This window comes from Pempheris klunzingeri, chromosome 5 (assembly GCF_042242105.1).
Source record: "Pempheris klunzingeri isolate RE-2024b chromosome 5, fPemKlu1.hap1, whole genome shotgun sequence".
NCBI lineage: Eukaryota > Metazoa > Chordata > Actinopteri > Acropomatiformes > Pempheridae > Pempheris > Pempheris klunzingeri.
The window spans coordinates 9464747-9488048 of record NC_092016.1 but is presented as its reverse complement, the minus strand read 5'-3'; the positions used below and the strand labels follow the sequence as shown (position 1 = coordinate 9488048).

The 23302-nt window shown below is 41.9% G+C and overlaps 1 protein-coding gene across 1 annotated transcript; it reads right to left on the bottom strand.

Moving 5' to 3' along the window:
- Positions 1-772: 772 nt before the first annotated feature.
- camk1db (calcium/calmodulin-dependent protein kinase 1Db) lies at positions 773-21770 on the bottom strand. The gene is made up of 11 exons (XM_070830659.1): positions 21420-21770; positions 11782-11913; positions 10608-10682; positions 8791-8929; positions 8246-8372; positions 7926-8001; positions 6488-6600; positions 5482-5560; positions 4674-4761; positions 4371-4533; positions 773-2809 (listed from the first exon to the last, which is right to left on the bottom strand). The coding sequence occupies exons 1-11, from the start codon at positions 21512-21514 to the stop codon at positions 2658-2660; spliced, it is 1239 nt and encodes a 412-aa protein (XP_070686760.1). The 5' UTR covers positions 21515-21770; the 3' UTR covers positions 773-2657.
- Between the last annotated feature and the right edge of the window lie 1532 nt (positions 21771-23302).

Below are 23302 nucleotides of genomic sequence, written 5' to 3'. Positions count from 1 at the left end.
TATCCCTTTTGCTTAGGGCTGCAACTAATGACTTCGATTATCAATTAATCACTGTAGTAAACACTGAAAAAAGCCATAGTCACAACTTCCCAAAACCCAAGCAGACTTAAATTGTTTACTTTGTCTGACTAACCATGAAATAGCAATTTGCTATAATAGTAAAAAATTAGCAAATATTTACATTTGAGATACCTTAAGAGTTGGAGCCAGTGAATTTTTGCTTAAAAAAACAACTTAAAAAGTCAAATAAGGAAATAAATGTTCATTGTATAAACCTAAATAGTGAAGTTCCTTATGTTTAGGGTCAGTTAGAGCCCATAAAGGTTCCTGTTAGACGTCTTGTAAACAAGCTGCTATAAAACTCCATTAACTGAATCCAAATCAAAACCCAGAAACTAAAAAATACATTTATTTAACAACCTGGAATCTCTGAAACTCCAAACAGACGTAATGCACAATTTTCTGATCAATTCAAAATTATGTTTATAAGCAATCATCATAAAATCAAAGTATCAAGCTGATAAAACAATGTTAAGTATGTTAAGTAGGTCTCCTGGGTTAAATACATGTGCAATGATTTTATAACACATTAGCAGAGAAGAGTGTGAATATGCCGCATTTACTCATATATATTGTATCTACTATATATTTACTCATGTTTAACGTAATCATTTAAATATCTATATTCAAGATATATTTTTAAAAATGAGAGAAATGTGTACAAATTTCAACTAACGTGATATTTACTCAAAGAAGCAACAACACATGCAAATAAGCCTCTTTTTTTTTTTAATACATGACTCTCTACAACTCCAAAGCACATTTCTGCAACAACAGGTATTACATGCACAACCAGGGGGCTTTCAGTGCTTCATGTTTTGCTTTCTGTTGATGTTTTTTGGGGGGAAAATATAGGGAAGACAAAAATAAACACTCAAAACCCATGCTAACTTTGTTGTTGAGATTTGTATTTACATTAATAGAGGCTCAAAGTCGACATTCACCACAACATTTTTAGATAATTCAAGATGGCAAAGCCCTCGATGTCGGGCATGTCCCGGTGGAGCGTTCGTTTTTTTTCCCCCACATTCATGTTTACTTAAAATGAAATAGAGGTACCACAGAGAAAATACAAAGACAGATCCCTTCTCTGCTCTGTGTGAAAGTCTCTAGAGAGTGAGTGGGAGAGAGAAGGATAAAGAGTCTTTCTGCTAAATTCAACAGGCTGGTATGAAAGCACAGTGATTAAACACGGAGTGTGTGAGCCGTTTTCAGACCAGCCACTTCATGAGCGGAAGCAGGGCACAATATTACAACTACTGAACTGTACGCTACCAATTTGACGATTCTGCGATGGGAGCAACTGTTATCAAGATACATTTGCATTCATTTGTCATTTTACATTTTCACTGCAGACGTGAATGCACTGAAAAAAAACCCCACTTTCTTTAAATCCAAAATACAATTCAAGGTTTTTAAAGGGAAAAACAATCAATATATGAGTTACAACTACACTCATATGGTCAGTAACGCTGGATTTAAAGAAAGAAAGCATCTGTCAAACTCTCCCGATGGCACATTAGAGTAATATGCAGGTTTTGGAGGTTTTACTTTTCAACTACTTCTCCAACATCATCCTCATGAGCAACGTCTGATCACTCTGGGGGGTTGTGTTTGGTCAGCTTCTTTTTTGAGCACATCCCTGAGAACTGGTCACACAGCAACAACACGTGGTTGCCCTCCTGTGGTCAAGGAGGACTTCACAGTCACGTCAAAGTGAATTCATCAAATTAAACACCTATTACAAATGAACAGCTATCAGATACTGTATCTTCATCATTCAATTCAATAACGTCTCAGTCCAATCTAATAACACATTTACACATTTATGCAAGTGGTATTCTTACAAAAGTCATAATATGTTGTAAGAAAATAAATAATCCAACGCATTAGTGCAACGCATCGGCCCTCCCAGCGATCACAGCCGTGACTGAAGCACACTGTCCTGCTCGTATTTCATGTCCACACAAATAAAAAGCGAAGAGATAACACATACTGTTGGGAGTGGTGGCCCTGTGAGCCATTGTAGCAAACACCACGGCAAAGTAACAAGAGCTGTCAAAACGACAAGAAGTTCAGAGTGCAGATGTCACAATTATTTACCACAGCTTGAAGCTTATAATTCACTTGCATAACATGACTCCACTCAACAGTTCCAGGCAGGATATTTACACAAGGCATACAGTGGAGCATCTCATCTCAAGACGCTCGCAGTCAAAAATGATAGCAGCTTCAATAAAGAGTTCCCTTTAGTGTGGCACTTCCCAGACAAGGCTGCTTATTTATCTGCCGGACAACCATGATCCAGGCTGAACATGGCTTCCACAATAACAACTTCTGGTGGGCACCTTCCCCTCTGTACTTCCAGGTCTGTGTGACAGTGGGAAGGGAAGCAGCGGTGGGGGTGGGCCGTGCTGAGCCTTGGTAAATGGAGCAGAGCAAGTGCTCCTCAAATTCCTCCCGTGGTTGGCAGAAACAGATGGGAGGCTGCGGGATGGGCAAACTGGGCGACCACGTTGAATCCTTGACGTCTGGGATGGTTTTATCCCGACTCAAAGCTCCGTGGTCTCCCAGCTCACCTCCCGCGGAACCTGGCGTCATTTAGTCCCCGTGTGGATGACTGTAACGGTGGAGGGTCGTGGCCGCGACGGCTCGGCCACCACCGATGGCTCCTCTCGTTCAGGAGAGGGGGTGTCAGAGTCCTGATTGTACGCTTTAACAGCAGGGGACAATGGAGCTATCTGAGGACCTGTGGGAGAAAATATAGAGTCAGCAAGGAGCTGCATGTCAAGTTCAAGAATAAGTCTGGAAATGTTTTAATTATTAAAGAAAAAAAAATCCTACGAATAGATCAAAGCCAACAATGTGTTCAGGGGCCAGTATGCTTCCTCAGAAGTGCTTGTCAGATGGTTGGAGGTGAGAAAGGAGCCACGGTCTGAGCCTTTCACACGCTTGTCACATTTCATGCGGCACTATGAATGTCTCCTATGAGCGACTGTCTGACATCGTGCGCCATTATCTCCATATTTACATGATAACGCATCTCCTCCTCTCTCTATAATGGCCAGCCTTTGAGTGTGGCTGTTAAGAACAGCTATAAACTCTTATTTACAACAGCGTCAGATATTTCACTCTTATGCCTGTCTGTAGCACTCAACCCCATGCCCAGTGATTCTCACTGAAGAAGAAAATACAGGTCACAAATGTACTTTTCATTTCATTTAAAAAAAAAAGGGCATGATAATTTCTTGAGCTCTGTAGTTTTTTGCAGATAAATAATAATAATAATGCAATATTCGGCCACGTATTAACAAATGCTTTGTGCTGTAGTGAGTATTTACAGCAGCAGGATGGTCTATGTGGAACTGACTTACAATAAACCACAGCGGCAACATCCACCGAAATGAAGGATCACATCGGTCGATGCAACAGTGTGACTCATTCATGTGTTTTTCATAGTTATTTACTGACAATAAGAAAAATAAGGAATATCACCAGACTCATTCTCTCAGTTTTTTTTTCTTTCTTGGCTTTGGAAATAGTAGAAACATTACTGAATGGAAGTAGAAATAACCTTGAGTTATTTCCATGACAACTGAGCAAACTCCTATCTGCTGACAAAAACCATGAGGTGTGGTTGAAAGCACAGGAAAAAGCCAATAGGTGGACCTTGAGTTAAGACGTACGTATATCGTAATGGACATTTTGACTGTTATCTAATGTTTTATAGACCAACTATTAAGTGATTAATCAAATAAATAATCTGCAGATTCATTTGAAACAAAAATAATCGTTAGATGAAGTCCTACTTTCACCACCGCACAACACAACATACTTCAGCACTATAGAGGAGCTAATGAACACATTAAGACTGCAAATAATATTTAATTATTCTAATTGCTAATTAATCTGCTCATTAGTTCTCAGTCTGGCCGCTCAAGTCCATGAACTGTTTAGTCCATTAACTGATTAAACACTTTCTCAGACCTCAAAGAGACATCTTGACGAGCAGTCCAAAATCCAGTTATTCTATGTGCAATGATATAAAACAAAGAGATAAATGACTTTAATGATTGATAAAGAATTACAGAAAGTATTTTTAGTAGAGATGTGCTGTTGTAACAGATCTCCGCCGACACAGTGGCCAGAGAGCTCGTGTCAAACTCATTTTAGTCTGTTTAATTGAGCTTCTTAAGCAGCTGCCAATTAGCTGAGTGGAGACGGCAGCAGAGCAAACAGAGCTCAGCTGAGTGCAGAACTAAGAGTTGGACATGCTTGTGTCAACAGAGAGCGTCTAAAGTGTCACTCACAGTCCTTCAGAGAGAGCGGGGCGCAGTCCACGGACTGGCTCTTGGCTGGAGCGCGGCTCTGAGGGTTGGACACGGAGTTGGTGCTGTGAATGCTGCTCCCAAAGCTGGTGCCCAGCTGCAGGCGCCTCATGTGGCGGATCACAGCCGTTGCATTAAAGGCTTGCTGTGAAGAGAGGGTGTAAACAGACAAACAGACGTAAAGCCAAAGACAGATCCCTGGTGTACGTTGCTGCTCTTCAAAAGCAGAGAGAATTTTGTATTTGGTGATATGTGACAACCAGGAAACACGTCTTGCGTGCTCACCCTCCATTTGCTTTTGGCAAAGTTTTTCCGCATCTGCCGACTGACTGATTCATGTATGTTCTTGCAGAGAGCGGTGTCTCCAGCAATCCTGAAAATTAAAGTCAAATCCTTTTCACTCAAATAACCATTCACACATTCAAACGCAGCATCACCCGAATTACAAATATTTATGTGTCAAAACTTGAGAATCGTCCTCATGCTGTTTCCCTATTTGTTTGAATCATTTATTTTCATTCTGCTAAAACATCTTTGACTGATGGGCCCCATGTTTTTACAGGAGCCAATACACTGTATCACTGGCTGTCACATTCATCATAATATCTCCGTATGAAATCTTGTCAATGAAAGCCATTTCTCTCTGTTATGATACGGTGTCACAAACCACATATTTGTCTCAGAACGACCACCTGCCCGGGGCCCAAAAGGCCCATTACTGGTTAACATATTGGCCAGCTCAGCCGGAGACAGCAGCCCACGCCAGTTCGCTCTCGTTAGCTCCGGCTCAGGCCTGGGAAGACATCCTAATTGTTCATTAAAGCTTCCACATTCTTCAAGGATCCTTCAGGACGCCAGCCACTAATTGGCAGCCATTTATTCAGCAGATTTCTCTCTGAGGGCTGGCGGTGCCGAGTAGAGGTGGGCTCGAGGCTCGGAGCCATGGCGACAGATGACAGTGGGAGGACATGCTCTCCATGACAAATGCGTAAGCCTGGCAATCTGCGTCATACTGCTGTTTAATCGCACCGAGATGTGTAGTTCCCTGTGATTGTCTGGTTGGAGCGCAGTGTGGCCGCCGTTAGTTTCTCACCAAGGGTGCTGAAGAGCCTGGTCACATGTGAATCGCTTCTCTGGATCCTTCTCCATTAGGCAGTTGATGAAGTCTTTGGCTGCGAAAAGAATTGAAAGGGTTAAGATGAGAACCTGTTCTAGTGAATTACTTTTTACCTTTTTTTTTTAGTGTGAAACTTCATTTTACAAGTCCTGCAGCTATTTGAAGATTTTCCTGAGAAAGTTTCTGGAAAGAACAATGTGGTAGTAATTATAGAGTAAATAGAAATCATGATCTGAGGAAGTACACAACAATAATACCAGTCCCATTATTTTAAATTTTAACAAGGAACCAGGAAGCGTACAGTAGTTTTGCAGAGTTAAGAAGTAGTGGTTGATTACCGGAGAAATGTCCTTGAAACAATGGTTAAAATTACCACAAAAAGACATGTTTTTTCATTGTAGCACGTTGAGCTGACCTGCTCCATACTATTAAGAAATTATGTGAAATTATAAATTGAAAATCTACCAATAGAACACTGCCTTTTCAAGGATCCTTCCTAACAAATTTATGGACCCCAGAAACCAACAAAAGGCACATCAAAGCATCAAAAAACAAAAAAAATACTAGTAAACTAAGTGACCACGCCCATCTCATTATCATATATTTATTAGGATGTGGTGAGGAAAATTTTAAATGTTGGATTGAGATAAAGGATTCAAATGTATGTCAAGACAAAGCGAAGGCACAACTGAGTGGCGATAAAGGAAAAAATAAAATGCTTTTGTCCATTTATGCCAACTGAAGGAAAAACATAAAGGCTTGAACTTCCTGGATTATTTAGATTTGTATTAATTATACTTTTTACACATAATACCTTCTACCGCCATTTCTCAGTTTTCAGGGCTCCATGTATCAGTTCCTGTATAGAAAATTAGTAGGGAACTATGGGAAAATAAAGTGTTGCCATTTATGTTTTTAAATACACATCGTACACATGCACACACACACACATACAGACACAAACACATATGTCAAAGCTCACCAGAGTCTGATATGTCATCCCAGTACGGAGCATCAAACTCATAGTCGGCCTTGAGAATCTGCTCAAAGAGCTTCGAATCGTTCTCGTCGTAGAAAGGAGGGTAACCGCAAAGCCTGAGGAGATGAAGATGGATGATTACACAACAACGGTCCATGTGAGAGCCGCCATCCAGCTGATGTTAGAAACTTCAACCCAAATCTAAAAAGGATTTGCTGCGGCCTAATCCCATTCACTGGCAGTCTGATTTTTAATATAGCACGCAACAGGAGACATTTCAGAGAGATTATACAGACTTCATGGATACCAGGATAGAAAAAATGGGATAAAAACCATCCATTTCCATATGATAGGGGAAGAAAAACACGCAAGCTCTAAATCTACACCATGAATGCTGTACATGCAAGCTGTCATCTTAATCATGAAAAAGCATAAATGATTCCAAAAAACCACCAGGCAGGAGCCTCATTTGAGAGAGCACCAGAAACTCTTTCACTTAATTACCTTAAAATTCATCACACCAACAATAGATAATGAGACCAGGGATGTTCTCTCTTCGCTAACGAGCGACAACACTTAATTAGTTTGGCAGCTTTCCACTGAAAGCTCAATGGAGTCTGTGAAGTAGGAACAGTAGCCGTGGGCATCCTCCAGACTACGATCTCTATCCTCCAGTAGAGGTTGTGGATCTGGATGTGGTTTCATTTATTTCACGCTTGATGGTTGTAAACCTCTTTCAGATTGCCTTTAAGGTGTCACGCTGTATTGCTTTTATGATGTGATCTTTTACATGATTATCACTGAGGTTTTTACATATTTAACAGTTTTTATGGTCAGTCCTTCACTTTGGTCCACGTTGAAACATCTTAACGATCAGATGATTTTCATTACATTTTGTGCAGACGTTTGTCCCCACAAGATGAATCCTACTGAATTTGGTGATCCTGTATAGTTTCATTTAACACGAGCCTGAGATTCAGTTTGCTTTTTACTAAAATTTCACGTCACTTTGCTGATCCCTTAACTTTTCATCTAGCGCCATCATCACAAGATTTAACATTAGAGTGAACACAGTTCAACCTTCTTAGAGTTAATATTGTAGCATGGATTTGGGTGTATGAGAGTGAGCACAGTAAACATAATTGCTAAACATCAACGTTGTTATTGTGAGCACGTGTGCTAATGTTTTAGCCTCACAGAGCTAGTATTACTGCGGGCTCTTATTTATTTTTCCATGCTAATCTTGTTATCCCATTCGTGATCTTTGTCTGCAACTCCCTTTGTTTGTCAGGACACTCTCACTCTCAATTTTTAGCGTTGTTGAGGTTTTCCTGGTGGTTTCTAGTCTGAATAGGAGCTTTCATTTTTAATAAAGGTTAAAAATACATGAAAATCAAACACACAAAATAAGCTTAATTTAATGCACATTTAAAGCACTTACAGAATATAAGCGATGACCCCAATAGACCAGCAGTCCACAGCTTTACTGTAGGGCTTCTGAGCCAAAACCTCAGGAGCTGGAACAATGAAATTCATTTTAAAAAAATGGTCGGATAAACTGATATTCATGTGGTTAAACAATACAAACAGTTTTCAACCAGTCACCATGAACCAGAGGCTGGAGAGGACTATAAATGTTTGGTGGTTTGCCTGTAGCAGATGGCTAAGGTTATCCGGTAGCTACTGGCAGATTAGATCATGTTTAGCCAACTAGTGTATCTAATTATCTCAGAATGAGTTTCCACCCTAGCCAGAGCTCACCCACGTATCCTGGAGTCCCACAGGCGGTGGCCATAACGTCACCGGTTCCCTCCATCTTTGACAAGCCAAAGTCACTGATCATGATCTTGGATTCATCATGGGGACTGAAGTACAGCAGGTTCTCCGGCTGGAAATAAGAGGAAAGAGTCAAAAGGTGTGCCTGTGCTCGTCTGTGTGTTTTTCTGACCTTATGTACTAAAAAAAGAAAGAAGAAGAAAGAAAGAAAAGATCAGAGAAGATACGAAACAAAACCCCTTAGATTTGACATTCAACATTTGGAGGGGGTGGGGGAGTTTTACAGTTCATCCAAGACGCTTCATCAGTTTTACTGAGGAAAGGAAAATCCCTGACATTCAACCCGTGTGTGTGATCCTCACCGAGCACTCCCCTAACATCACTCACGTAGGTTAAATAGCAGGGATTACCCCTCTCAGTGAGACTGAAGAGATCTCCAGGGTGAGCGGCAAAACATTTAATAACAAATCAAGCAGAGTTTGTGAGGAGCTAAGTCCAAGTATGAATGAAATGCAGCCGTACTGTCCTACCTTTAGGTCTCTGTGCACTATGCCCATGGAGTGCAAATAATTGACTGCATCCAGAACCTGCCGAATGAGCCGACTGGCATCCATCTCTGTGTAGAAGCCTTTCTCCACGATGCGGTCAAACAGCTCCCCTCCAGACACCCTGTTAGCATCACAGAAAATAACACAAAACTGGTTTGTTTCAGAATACTTATATATGTGTTTATTATAATATCTGTTTATTACCTATTTTACAAGTGACTGATTTCATGTGAAGACACTGAATGCAGATTGTTGATTGGCTGACTGGTATTTGCCATTAGAAGCTGCCAGATTAACCTACATGGGCTGGACAAAATAAACATTTCACAAACCAGCACATACTGCTCTGTATTAATCCCCCTTCCCCCAGCAGGCATGTGTGAGCCACATGTACCTGCATCCAAACTCAGACCCTACAAGAAAACAACATAGTGTGCATGGAGTGGACGAAATCAAAAGAAATATCTTATTCAATTCAGTGCAAGAGCCTAAAGGTAGGTAGTAATTTTGTTTCTTCTTTGCTTTCTGTTTGATGTTTTGATTGGATTTAACAGTAATTTTCAGGTTGTTGTTAAAATCAGTCAGTGCTGCTGATATACTTCATTTTCCAGATGGAGTTTTCTCGTGTCATTAGACTCCCCTTAAGTTATGTAAAGTTGCAGTATTTGCAAATGATTTACCAGAAATTCTTCTCAACTACTTTAAATCACAATTACAAAAAGCCACAATAAGAGACTCATTAAGTGGAGCATCAATTATGAGTATATGCCTGCTGGCACTCAGCAGTTTTATAAGAGACACTTCAAGGTAACATTACGCACCTTGCAGAGGTGCAACGAGGGCAGATAATCGCTGCCTAAATTGCTGGCGCATTAGTCACAAAGACTGTGACATTATGTGGTGAGGGGACAGGTCTCTGAAATCATGACGGCATATACCACGCACAGGAAAACAGTAATGGTACAGAGGAACAGCTATCACATGTACACCTCCGCAAACACTGTCTAAAATACATTTAACAAGATATTTGCCGTATAAACAACATAAAAATGAAAATTAAGTTGAACAGCTCTGACAGTGTCAATTCAAGCTCAAGCTTTAGGAGCTTAAAGGAAATATTATTAATGATATTATTGCCTATCTTGCATAGAATTAGATTGGTACCACTCTCACGTCTGTACAGAGAATATAAAGCTGCAGCCAGGAGACAGTTAGCTTAGCTTAAGACAAAGACTGGAGATGGAGGAACAGCTAGCCTGCCTTGTCCACAGCCTAGCAGAATCTCTAAATCTTCTATGTTTAATCTGTACAAAAAACGAGGTGTAAAAACAAAAAGTACAGAGGGTTATTTGTCGGGCTATTTCTTGTCCGGGTGCAGTGACTTCCTGCAGTCACAATAGAAGCCTGAAATGACTTGTGTGCTTGCTAAGTTCATTCTCAATAAAGTTCAAAGTCCAGTTACAATTTGCTATATTGATGTTATTTTCTATTATTTTCTATTGTAAAAAAATATTTTAAAAAAACAACGTTTCTAGGCTCGTTGCATCATCAAAATGTGCAAGCATGTGTATAATTTCTGGCTACCTGGACAGGAGACAGTGATCTAAGTCACCTTCATCCCGTTCATCTTTAAAGCATCACTATACATTCACTCAGACATTCATCTGAAGGCAAAAATGCCTCAAGGACATTACAGATGCTTATTCAAGCAAAAAACGCAGCACATTATAAAAATGACTGGCCAAATGGGAGACAAAGAGCTGACATAAACAAATAAAGCGGTGGGCTGATGTACTTACAGCTGCATTATGAGGTACAGGTGGTTTGAGCTCTCGTAGATGTCCTCCAGAGCCACAATATTCTCATGCTTTATCCTGGAAGAAGGAAAACAGAAAATTCACTTTGCTTGCTGTCAGCCTCTGTTCATTTCAACACAGGCCACTAATGAGGTGCAATTTGCCTTTATTTTTGTTAAAATGATGCCCTGCCAACTGAAAACGAAGCATTCCCTTTGCTTCTGTTACAGCACATTGTCTGCATTTAGACTCTGCATGTGTTTGTGCAGATGTGTATGTTCACACTTTTCAAAAACTGAACCAGGCAAAGAGTACGCTTCACACAAGGGAGAAACCCTTTTGTGCATGATGGAGAGCAGGGCGATTCTTCAAGGATGTTAATCAATGAGTCATGAAACGGCAACCCCCATCAGCAGGAGCACCTGAAGCAAACAATACACGACGGATCAGGATGCTGGGAGTCTGTGTCCAGGCAACCAACCAAGGTTTTAGTATAAAAAAAATTAAACGAGGAGCTATGCAGATGACAGAGTATGTTCACAAGGGCAGGTGGCTGAAAAGAAAAAGGTGGGGGTGGAAGAGGAGGAGGCGGGGAGAGTCTCAAAGGACCAAACAACCTTCACAACTTCTTTTCTAAGTCCAGAGCAAAAATGAGGTTGCAGTTAGAGGGCTGTTAGACACACAGAGCCGAGCGAGGAGTATGAAAAGAGGGAGAAAAAAGGGATGAGAAATCAAGACAGAGAGAAAAATAAAGAGGAAAGTCAAAGGATAGCAACTGTAACCAGGCAACTACACCCAACAGCTGGCATGCTCACTTCAAGAGTGACTGAGTGATAACTGAGCGTCTTGGGGGAATTACCCATCAGGCCCTGGAGGAGGATGGAGTGTCACCTGGTGTCAATGCAATCCTGCAATGATACCCTGTACAGGCGTGCAAGTGTGTGTACAAAGTAAAAGATCCAAAATGGCGGACAGATAGGATTCGACAAGGAAGTCACTTAAGCCCGACAATGGCTGTTAAATAAACTGAGCGACACCAGCATCCCGACTCTGAGTCATTACTCAGAGAGGAGAGAGACAAACAAGCTTCCCTGAGGATGCCACAGTGTGGTGACCCTTTCTAAAGTGGTGTTCTTCCTCTGCAAACTCCCCCGCGGCTCAGTCATGCGGTACCTACTTCCTAAGCACAGCGATTTCATTTTCGATGCTCGTCTCCTTCCCCTTCAGCGCCTTTTTCGGGATGCACTTGATAGCGACCATCTTTCCTGTGGCCCTCTCCCGAGCCATCACCACCTCAGAAAACGCACCACTGCAAGAGAGACAGAGAACCATGTTAGTCCTGCTTTATATGCGCTCAGGCAATATTGACACAGAAAACCTATTGTCAATAAGTAGATAGAGGGCACTCAGAGGCAGACAGGGCCAGAGTACACAAACAGCATATTGGGAATATTTACTGAGAACTGGCAAAGTCCCTGACTATGGCCAACAGCCTTCTGTGTTGGCTTAGTTTGGTGCTCGTGTGCAGCCAAAAGCACGGCAAACACTTTTAAAACCTCTAAAAAACACCCATTTAGGACGTGTCTTCCTCGGCCATCTGTCTCTATACATGAGAGCCTTTAAAAACAAATACGGAATTAAGGGAATATTTGCTCAAGCAATCTGTATCAGTTGCTATGATACCACATTCAGTCCACCTTATTAAATCTCGCTGAGCAGGCAGTGTGTTTGCCTTTTTTTCATTACACACCTTCACAGGTATCTTTTTTTAACATACCCTCAGCAGGGCTTGATTTTTGAAAAAGGAGCAATGATTTGAAATTCTCTGGGTCATGTTCATTGGACCGAAACAACTAATATGATCTAAAAGACTAAAATAATCCTTGATCCACTGATGAACTCATGGCTGTATGCTGTAACGCATCAGCATAACCATAGTACTGACATTTTCTGGGGTTTTGGGATGCTGCTATCCTTCCCAGTTACATATATTCTTGACCAACTCTTGCCATGTGTAGTTTTTCACCTATATTCTCCACTACAGCTCTATACTTTTACATTTTCTGACATACGGTTTTCATAACATAAATCTGATATAAATCATTTTCTTCTGACATGTTGGTTTCCTTTCTTGAAACTGTATTTTTATTGATATTTTAAAGCAAAATGAGTGGATCAATATGGGCAACACAATACACATCACGTCACAGCCTTGGGATGAAGGTCAGTTTCTCCATTCAGTTTTTATTGCTAGCCGATAATCCATTGGAGGGTTTTGCCTTTCTAGCACCCAGAAGTATTTAAACTAAATATTTATGCTGTGCCATAAATCGGTCTGTGATTTTGCTCAGTTATACTGAACTATTTTCATTATCTAGTAATTTCGTCCAGCAAATATGTAAATAGCAGCCATCTGTTTTTAACCATGCTGCATTTGTTTTCTGACATTCAATTTAATTGCTGAAATAAGTTTCTTGTCGCATCATCATGTTATACAAAAGTAAAAGAAAAGCACCCAACCCATCCACCTCCTTTCAAAAAGCAAGACGTCCAGCATCAAAAGGTCCATTATGTTCTCAAAGTGTAATCAGTTTCTCCCAACAGGCTCTAAACTCAGTGCCGCTCGCTGCACTAAATCCCACCAAGGCCATCAAATCCATGCTAATCCCTCACTCCACCATCGCTCAGGAGGGGGAGGGTCAGTCACAGCCATGACACATGGACACAGACTGTGCACAAACACACTACCTGGTCACACAGCCCGGCCCCAGGTGTGATGAGGTGGAACACACTCACTGCAAACAAACAGAACCGGGAGGCCTCGGAGCATACGCCCCTCTGACTTTGACCTCATTCTGACACATGATGTGGGACAATATGTAAATTCAAGGGCTTGTGTAAGTGAGGGAGTTGGTGCACCACTTACAGCACTATCTTCCCACTACAGCTGTTGCCGTGAGGACAATGAGCATCATTTCTATTCAGCGCATGCCACCGTCTACAACAGCTGTGTGGACATTAGGAGAGGTATAAAATTCCCCCAATGGCACGCCGAGCCTGTCGAGCGGTTTTTCAGAGCACGCTTGCTGCAGCAGGTGACACACAATGACGAAAACCACAGGAAACCTGTGATCTGACTGAGAGGGTGGTTAGAGCGTATAGCACACACCACATTGACAAGCAGCAACATCACTTCCTGTGAATGACAACATGACAGAGTCTAAGCCTGTGACTTTCCTCGCTCCGTCTATGCATGAAGCATGACAAACCGTGCTGCAATTTCTGATAGAATCCCGTCTATTAATGCTTAATTCACAGGAAAGAAAAGGTGTGATGTCTGCTGGAGACATGCATATGGTGACGCTGCTGCCCACATGCTGTATCTGCAGATATATATATATACACATATACACACACACACACACACATTATAATTACACATAACTCTAGAGCTAGTCAAACAAAAACATTTATAAAAAACCATTTTGAATGATTAATAAAGAAAATACTCGATAATGAAAATAATAGTTAGTTGCAGTGCTACATAACTCAACCTATGTGACTACCAGCACACCAAATTCGTTTCTGGAGTAATCCTAGCTGTGATCTGGAGCAGTATTAAGTGATGAGAGAAAGCTCCATCTAAATTAGACCCCACATTGAAGCTCATCTCAATCTATTACGCAAGATAAATATGATTGTATGGCTGCAAAATGTTCCTGACCCAGTGTCACAGACGGCACAATCAAGTCAGCACACTGACTCACTTGGTTGAATAATTATAGTTGAATTTTAAGATGTTCCCAGAGACGCAGAGCTCTCCTTCCTCCAGGCTTATGGATGGCAGTATGAGCTGTGTGTGTGTGTGTGTGTGTGACCGTCTGCAGTCACAGAACACCACCACACTATGTGCAGGACAGCTGAGCCACAACGGCTGACTAATGTGAAATGTGAATGTGGGCTGCTCTCTCTGTGAAACCTGCGGCTGATGCTGCAGATGCAAAGTGAAGCCCTGTATCACACAAACAATCTTTCAGAAAACTTTTCAAGCCGTGACCTCAGCTGGTCCTCCTTGGCGATTATGAAATTCAGGGCAGCGTTGATGGATGAAGTGTTTTTAAAGGAGGGGGTGAGGGTCTCGATGGCTGAAGCGGGCTTATTGAGATTCACAGTGCTTGCACTCTTGTTGTTGCTGAGTAATCACACTGAATCGTCTTGTGTAAGATGCATTACAGCGGCCTGTTACGCAACATATGGGATGGAATGGTTTGGATTTATAATCCAGGTAGAGCTACCACCGGCGACCTACTGTGTTCAAAGTCACCCTTCAATGGTGCAAGGACAGCTTATATGATCTCTGTTTTTAGAAAATGAAAGTAAAACTGATGAACAGCAAGCCGGCTGCTTTGTTAAAGTGAACACTAAAATCTAGAGGTGGACAGATACTGGAAATTTGGGACCATCACTGATTCTCTTGCAATGATTCTGACAACAGATGCCTTTTATATACACGGACAGAAAACAATTCTACACAGTTTAGCTGGTAATAAATGTTATTCTAGCAGCAATAATAATTTTACAGTAACACAAAGCACGTATTTTTACCAGCCTTCACAGCGTCATCTGCTCAGCTGTGATATGGTACTCCGTCCACTCAGAGTTTTGTGAACTATACAGTCAGCTGGACAAAGATTGTGAAAATGACACAGTTTGTGATGTGCATTATTATTCTCATCGTCCTCATCTGGAATATACCAAGTGAGATAAACTGGACTCAGTTTTCTATGTTTGCTAAAGAATTTTCTATGATGGTAATGGTATAATTCACGTATCTCAATAAAGTATTTGATATTTTAATTAGAAGGAGAGATGATACAACATTGATCAGTATCATTATCAATATAGCACCAGCTGATATTGTAATTCTTGGCCCATACTCCATACTGGTAAAGTTAAGTATTACCTGCAAAATGAATTTTTTTTAAATGTACAAAAGTTAACATATTGTAAGAAAAAGAACTTGTCAGTGTAATATTATTATATGCTACTGGACTATTGTTTACTAGTTCAATAGCAGCATTTTAGGTAGAGCCAGTTTTAACTACTTTACATACTGTTGGGTAGTTTAATCTAAAATGCATCAAATGTATCATATGTTACAAGCTGAACACATGCTTTATATGTAAAGCTTTAATCTGTAAAGTGTAGAGCCGAAACGACTAATCGTATCTCCACTATTGTGATAATAATGACAAACTTAGATTAATCTTTTAAGTAACTTACGTAACTTTTCCAGCAAAAATGCTGCTTTTCTTTGTCTTGTTTGAGTGTAAACTGGGCATTTTTAAGTTTTGGAGAGTTTATGAGACAAATCAACCACTTCAAACACGTCACCTCAGTCTTATGGTCAAATAAATGTAATGACGGGAAAAAAAACACAATTTGCCTAAAATAGTAGCACTCAAGTAAAGTACAAATACCTCAAAACTGGGTTTGAGTTACTTTCTATCCCGTAGGGTTAATGTCCTTAGTTCAGCCCTTGATACCGGACCAGCCAACACTGGTTTTATGTAGTAAACAGCAGTACAGTAGTAAACAGTATTAATCTGGTGTTGCAGAGTTAAATCAACACCAACACTATGACCAGAATGACTAAAGTAGAAATAATCACAGTCACACAGTCCCCACGACCGAAGCTGGAAACCATTACCCAACAACACACTGGACCTGAGGGGACGTTCCAGGAATGTGCACTTTGTGTTCACCAGACTGTTGATCAAGCAGAGAAAGATGGTCACTTCACGGGCCGATAAGAGCTAATGTCCCTCATAAACAACTAAAAAAGGAAAAACATCTATTGCCTGAGGGAAATGTTTGTCAGAAACCGGGCCAAAGCTTCAGATCTTACCATCAGAGGGAAGCTGAATTATTTTAATAAGGATGATTACCGCTTCCTGTGCTCTGATACAGGGCAGTTTGGCACACTTCAGCTCTCTGAGAGCAGTGGATAGCACACTGTGGCTCTGTAGGCATTCACTGTGGTGAGAGGCACATGAATACAAATGGAAGCTCAGCAAATTACTACACAGAAAACATACGGCACATTGTCTTGGTGAATTATTTGACTCTCCATCGTTACAGTCAGTGACAAAGTATCTCTTCCCACAGTGAATGTAGCTGGAGGACAGTGGTGGTGGGAAGTGGTAGGTAGTGTCTTCTTCAGAGGGAGAAACTACTGATTTCCATCATCCCAGTTGCCTAGCTGCCATTTTCACTGCCTCAAGGACCCAACTAGTCTCCACACAAGCTGTGCCTCAGAAAATGATCAATGCATCGAGTCAACAGCACTGACTTCAATGCATCACCGACACGTGGGGGCTTTGTCAGAGCCCTGGTCAGTTTAACACCTGGAATATATAGAGGCATGTTTATTCAATATCAAACTCAGAAAAGGTCACTTTCTTCTTTTGTTGGCATAAAGATACAGCAAGCGTCTGTTTGGCCCTGCAGTGGGAGCTAGCCGAGGACATCTCTGGTACATCGACCTCAGAAAGTGAGATTCTGGAAATACACGACAAAGCACTTAGAAGAGATGAATCTGGAAAGCACCATTTTTGGACTACTTTTTAGCCATGACATTTAGATAAATAAAATATGTGCATTCTTCAAGTTATTCACCTGGGTAAAGTATGTTTTAGAGCCCTTTTTAGACCGATAACGACTAATGTCTGACAGTTTAAGTCAACATAAAAATGGACACGCGACAACTATTTTTGATAGAAAATTCCTTCCGAAAGAAAGCACCTCACATAAAAGGTGTTAATACAAAAATACAAGTATACAAATAAACAAAGCAGATGACCAAAACAACCGAGACAACTAGGAGAATAGAGGGAGTTTTATAAGGTTTTCAGCAGCCGCTTAAAACCAAACACAGATTCAGCAGATCTGATGGGAGGAAGACGGCTGCTCCAAAGTTTAGAAGCCACAACAGTAAACGGATAAAAGGCCTTGGTCAGACGATCGGAGTGGCTGACAGCTAGAATATGGGCTATGCTAACACTGTGAAATGAGTTGCTCATATCTGAAGGACCCACAGAGAATTACCACGAGAGTCTGCAGTCCCTCTCAGCTCTACAAAGCGTTTTATCGTCTTTCAGCTCTACTATTTTGGTTCACTCTCACAGCATCATTTTTATCCACAGCACCTGGTTTCAGAAAAAAGGCTCCAAAAACTAATTTTACACTACCTGCCCAGCACCACAAGGCAAACTTAGCGACTAGCGGGTGAACATAAGTGAGCATTTCGCCGCCTAAGAGCCACACATTTTTGTCAGAAGTTGGTGGAGACCAAAACCAGATGATCAGGTAATACCATAAATAACGACTCCATATCAATGATAATGTTGTTCCATAATTGTCAGATGCGTAAACAAGCAACTGTTTACTGGCAAGTTCGATCAACTTAATAAGTGATAATATGTCACTGTGTGTCCAATGTAAGTACTGACAGAACATTTTACAGTAAAAAATAGATTTATCAATTTTTACTGGGGGGAAAACGGATGGAGACATTGTTTCAACATCTCCTCAAGCAAATCTTTGGCATTTCTCCACAGTAGTTTTTTGTTGTTGCTGAGCTAATACTCGGGGTTACATCAGCCCATTCAATGATCATTTCAGCTGCACCGATCTGATATATTGCAGCGATACTGACCTTTTTAAGCAGGTTGAATACTGGTCATTATGTGACTCAATCGCATTAAATACAGCAATTCCTCAGCTCACGTTACCTCACATAAAACTGATCCTAATGAGCGCCACCTATAGTGAAGTATTAAGGTTTGGAATTTGTGAAAAACTAGTACCTGAACAGTGCTAAGTATCAGCAGTTATGAGCTGAGTTGAGGTATCGGAAAGAGAATCCGAAAAGGAAACATTGGATTGGTGCATCCTTATTCATTAGCTAGGCTGTAGTGTTTTTGGAAAAGGAAGGATCTCAGACAAACATCTCAACATCTTCACTGTGAGTATCGCAGGGATTTCTGAAGGTGTTTGTGGTCTGCTAACTTAATTTGCTCCTACAGAGTATCAGCAGCTTAAGGGTCTGAAATTAGCCACAGGGGAAGTGGCAGTGGGGTAGGAGCACTGGCTTCAGTGGTGAAGATCTCATTAGCTCACACCATCTACAGCAAAGAAAATACGGGGAAGAGAATTGTGGCCAAAGCCTTAACGCCGCCATCGCCGCCACCGTAGGCGTAGGCTTCCTCCTAAACTCCTGTCAATACCTAATCAGTGGTGACGTCGTTCACACGCAGACAGACGGCCTCCAGCTGTTCGTGTCAAACGTTTCTTTTTGTAGGATGTTTGTATTGATGTTCATTTTTAAAACGTTAACATCATAATGTTACAGAAAACCAAGCATCACATATATCTGTAAATATAACTGAACAGTAACCTGAACTATTGTGCTTCTGGCAACCATTTTATCTCAGACATGTTACTGTTGAGGCTCACAGATGCTTAACTTAGTAAAAGTAGCTAAGTAAATGTCCTGCATTCAAAATTTTAGTTAAGTAAAAATACAGTAGTACTGCAGCACATACAGACAACTAAACGCATTGAAATTAAAACCAGTAAAATAAAATCAGTAAAACGTATTTGAAAGAAGAAGAGCCTGTGTCAGTTTTGACTTTTTTAATGTTTGATTATTCAACTGTAATGTTGTAGCTGGTGGAGGTGAAGCTCATTTTAACTACTTTAGACTGTTGGGTATCTTTTAATTTTATCCGTAACAATGCATCATATTTTATAAACTAACTGTAGAGTTTAATGTGGCAAACTTTCATCTGCAAAACTGCAGCTGTCAGATAAACGCAGTGAGGTAAAAGCGGACAACATTTTCCTCTTAAATATAGTGTAAAGAAACATAAAATGGAGAAAAGTGCCTAAGAGTTAATAATACTGCTGAACACACCGGCAGTGTGTGGAGAGCAATGAATGGGTTCAGTTTGGCACAAAGATGCTGCAGGCAGATGAGCCCTCTTGGACACCGATGGGGAAACCTGACCAGGAACCCACAGTTGAAAGGTGGAGCAGCAGGAGGAGGATAATCTACGTCTCTTCCTCTGATCAACAGTCTTTCCTCGTCCATTTTTAATCCTCAAGCAAAGCTGCAGGGCTGATGGGCTTTTCTGCCCCAGGTGGCCTGTCGTGAACCCTGCTGTGCGGTTAACAAGGCACTCCCTGATTAGGACACACAGGAACCAGTAAATGGGACTAACTTTAAGTCAATCAGGGCGAGTGTATGTGTTGTATAATGTGTGACAGAAGGGCCGATCAGTGACAAACTGGGCCCAGAGATGTGCGCTAGGTTGTGGGGGCGGGGGATGTGTGCTCCTCCAACCTGGCCATTGTGCGGACAGTTAAATTCACGATGATTCACTGGTGTTATTCAGAGGCTCTTCGCACATTAATGAAAGCCTTGGGGAAATCAGAACTGCCTCCAGGTAGGAACGTCTGACTGTTTAATGCAACAGCTGAAGTGTCGAGTGCGCTTTATGAATCACTGATGTGTTTGACAATTTTATGCTGCTCAGGAAAAACAGGTCTGCGGTCATGCCGAGCAGCCCTGTCTCATGATGAGGACAGCCAAGGAGAGGAAAGATGAAGTTGGCACAAGACGAGTTTGTCTATATTACATTATTTATCACCTCTGAATGATCAGATCCATTCTTTACCTACAACCATGGTGACTAGAGGCCTTGTTTTTCCTCCGCTTGACACCAGTTTCTGAGTCAAGATTAAAGAAAAAACCAAACATATTTCCCCAGGGAGCCTCCTTCCCCGAGCACAAACATCACCACACTGAATTCCTCTCAGTCGGGGGAGGACAGACGTGTCTTTAGGGGACAGAGTCGATAAGGAAAATGAGAAATACACTATTAAATGTGTGATTTTAAGATTGACTACCTGAGACTCATTGTCTCTGCTGCTTCAGTAGCACTTAGGCTCTCTTTCTGCACCATAACTTATTCAGAGAAGAAAAGACATGAAGTCAAGCAGCACTATCAGAGGACCAAAAATAAACCCTGGAAAGTCGTCTGCTCTGTGGTCCAAAGGCAGGAGAACAACTTTCAGAGCAAAGTGGTCCCTGAACTACACAAAGACAGAGCCAACAAGTATCTGAGTCTGTAAAGCCCTGACATAATGTTTCTCAGCCAAATCCTGCTCCTCTGTTTGAAGAGATTGAGCACAAGAACACAAAGTCATCACAGATGGTCCCTTCATTTGGGAGCTGACTTCATCATTTGTGCGTGCAGAATAAGGCCCTGCCGCCTGTGTCACAGAGTTATGTTGGACAAAAAAAAACGACCCTCTAAATAAATGGCTGCCCTCGCTGAGCTGGAAGTACACGCTTTCAGCCCTGATCTGGTCTGAAGGGGGGAGCAAAAACACGCTGCAGTAGTTTCTGAATGAACTGTGACATAAACGGAGGGGGGGGGGGGGACAAATCACGCGTGTCTGACTTCACACATTAATGCGTCTCATGGAGCATTGTTTCCACTCCCCGAGCAATTCACTGATGATGATCCTGATCTAAATGAGACGGCTGGAAGTTCAGATGGGCCCTGCCTCTGTCTGTCTGTCTGTCTGTCTGTCTGTCTGTCGAGCAATTCTCAGTCAATTCAGCGCGTATTCAACAGCTGTCAGTCTCATTTCCGTCCAAAAGGCACAATGTGTCATTGTTGTCTGACGCTAATTTACACAACTGGATACAAAGTTTCTTGCCGCCCGTGTTATCTTGTTACTCACGTCCCGAGGACTTCCTTGAAGTCAAATATTTTCTTGATATCATCGACATGCTTTTTCCAAGATCCATCGCCGGACTCGCCGTTTTCTTTCGCCATTTCGCAGCGGGGTGGGTGGGGGGGCGAGAGGAGGCGCTGCCGGAGGATCACCACAGTCGTCTCAGCCAGCCAGCCAAAAAAAAAAGAAAGAAAGAAAAACAGGAATAAAAGAAAAGAAAAAGAAAAGTAGTGCACTTCTGTATTTCGCCAAGGGCTTCCTGGCTATTTGTCAGCGGCCAGGCAAGCCCACGGAGGGGAGGTATGTCCTACCCCGAGAGGTTATTTCACTAATCTGTTTGACGTAGCGGATCCTCAGTCTGAGCTTCCCCGCTGTTCAGATCACTGTGACGGGGAAACACAGGCTCTCCCTCCTCCTCCTCTTCCTCCTCCTCCTCCTCCTCCTCAGTGTCAGGCGGCGACGCGGTGAGCTCGGCTCGGGCTGCTTACAGCAGCAGCAGCAGCAGCAGCAGGAGGAAGGAGATGACACTTGGCAGTCGCATCCGAGCCGCTGTGCCATCGAGTCACACCGACCGCCCTGTGGTTGTTATAGCAATAGGAGGAGTGGGAGGTTGCTGCTCCCGCCTTTCTATCTGACAGCGCGCACAATGAGCGACTTAAGTGTTCGCATTGCACCAAATCACCGGCCCGGTGGAAACTCCTGCACACATGAGGAGCGCCGGGGGTCCGTTTGTGTCTCCACGTCTTAATCCACGTCTGGGTGATGCACAAATCCAGTGTTTCAGTTTTAAAATGTGGTGAAATTTAAAGGCAGGGGCGTAGCTTGGAGCAAGAGAGAGAGGGGGGGCTCATCATGCACAGCAGGTGACCCTTGGCCCCCTGCTGTTTCCGTCCATGCTTTGTCTGTTTGCAGCCTTGCCGATGGAAAACTGCATCAAAGTCAGCGGTGAAAGTGGGCCGGAAGCTCATATTTAGTGATATTTCAAGCTATAATCGCCACAGTCAACGTGTTTCGCTTCACTGACTGGTGGGACACGTGGGCAAAGTTTCATGTGCAGAGTTTAGACTTTTACTTACGGTACAATAAAAATTTGATCAAGCCGAGGATGCTTTGCTCCAAAAGATTCGTCTGACGTGTAGAAATGTGTCATTTACAGTTAAAATTAACGGTCCCGTCACCCTGACCAGATAATTAACGGTTTGCCACAGGTAGCTGATATTTAATATTGATGAATGGGATTGTTCTGTTCCACCAACTTGATGTTAACTTTGTCAGGGGCTGTGTCCAGGGTTCAGGCCGGTTTTGTGCTCCTGAGGCTGATTGTTCAGGCGAGTCCACAGTCCAGCGGTGAGCGGGTGGCTGAGGGTTCACTGCATCCCCGCACTTTACAAATCCTACTTTAACCCCAGTTCAAAACCAGTTTAAAATGTGTACAGTGTTGCAGTGGCCTGGACTGACTATTACGGAGCACCAGGAGGGCTCAAATCAAACATCAGGGAAGATCAGTCTATAGCAGAGTAACTGTAAGGTCAGGTTATAATAAGGACGGTGGGAAATAAAATGACAAACTGTTCTGATCTCTGTTTCTGCTGCATCAGTTTTGACCGTTTTATAAAAAGAGAAACTCTCCACTATGAGTCTGACAATGTTATAGGACTTCAAAGCTAAACCTGAAGTCTCTTTAAAACAGACTGTGTAACATATTTTACATGATTTTAACAATATTTAGGACAATGAACGCTAAATTCAAGCTGTAAAATGATGGTTGGCAACATTTACTTGGTTTATCCTCAGATGTGTTGCTGATTCCAGCTATAAGTCTTTTTACAGGACAAAACAAAGTCATTTTTTGTCAAATAAAGTCAGTTTGAAGCCGTCTCCTCAGCAGC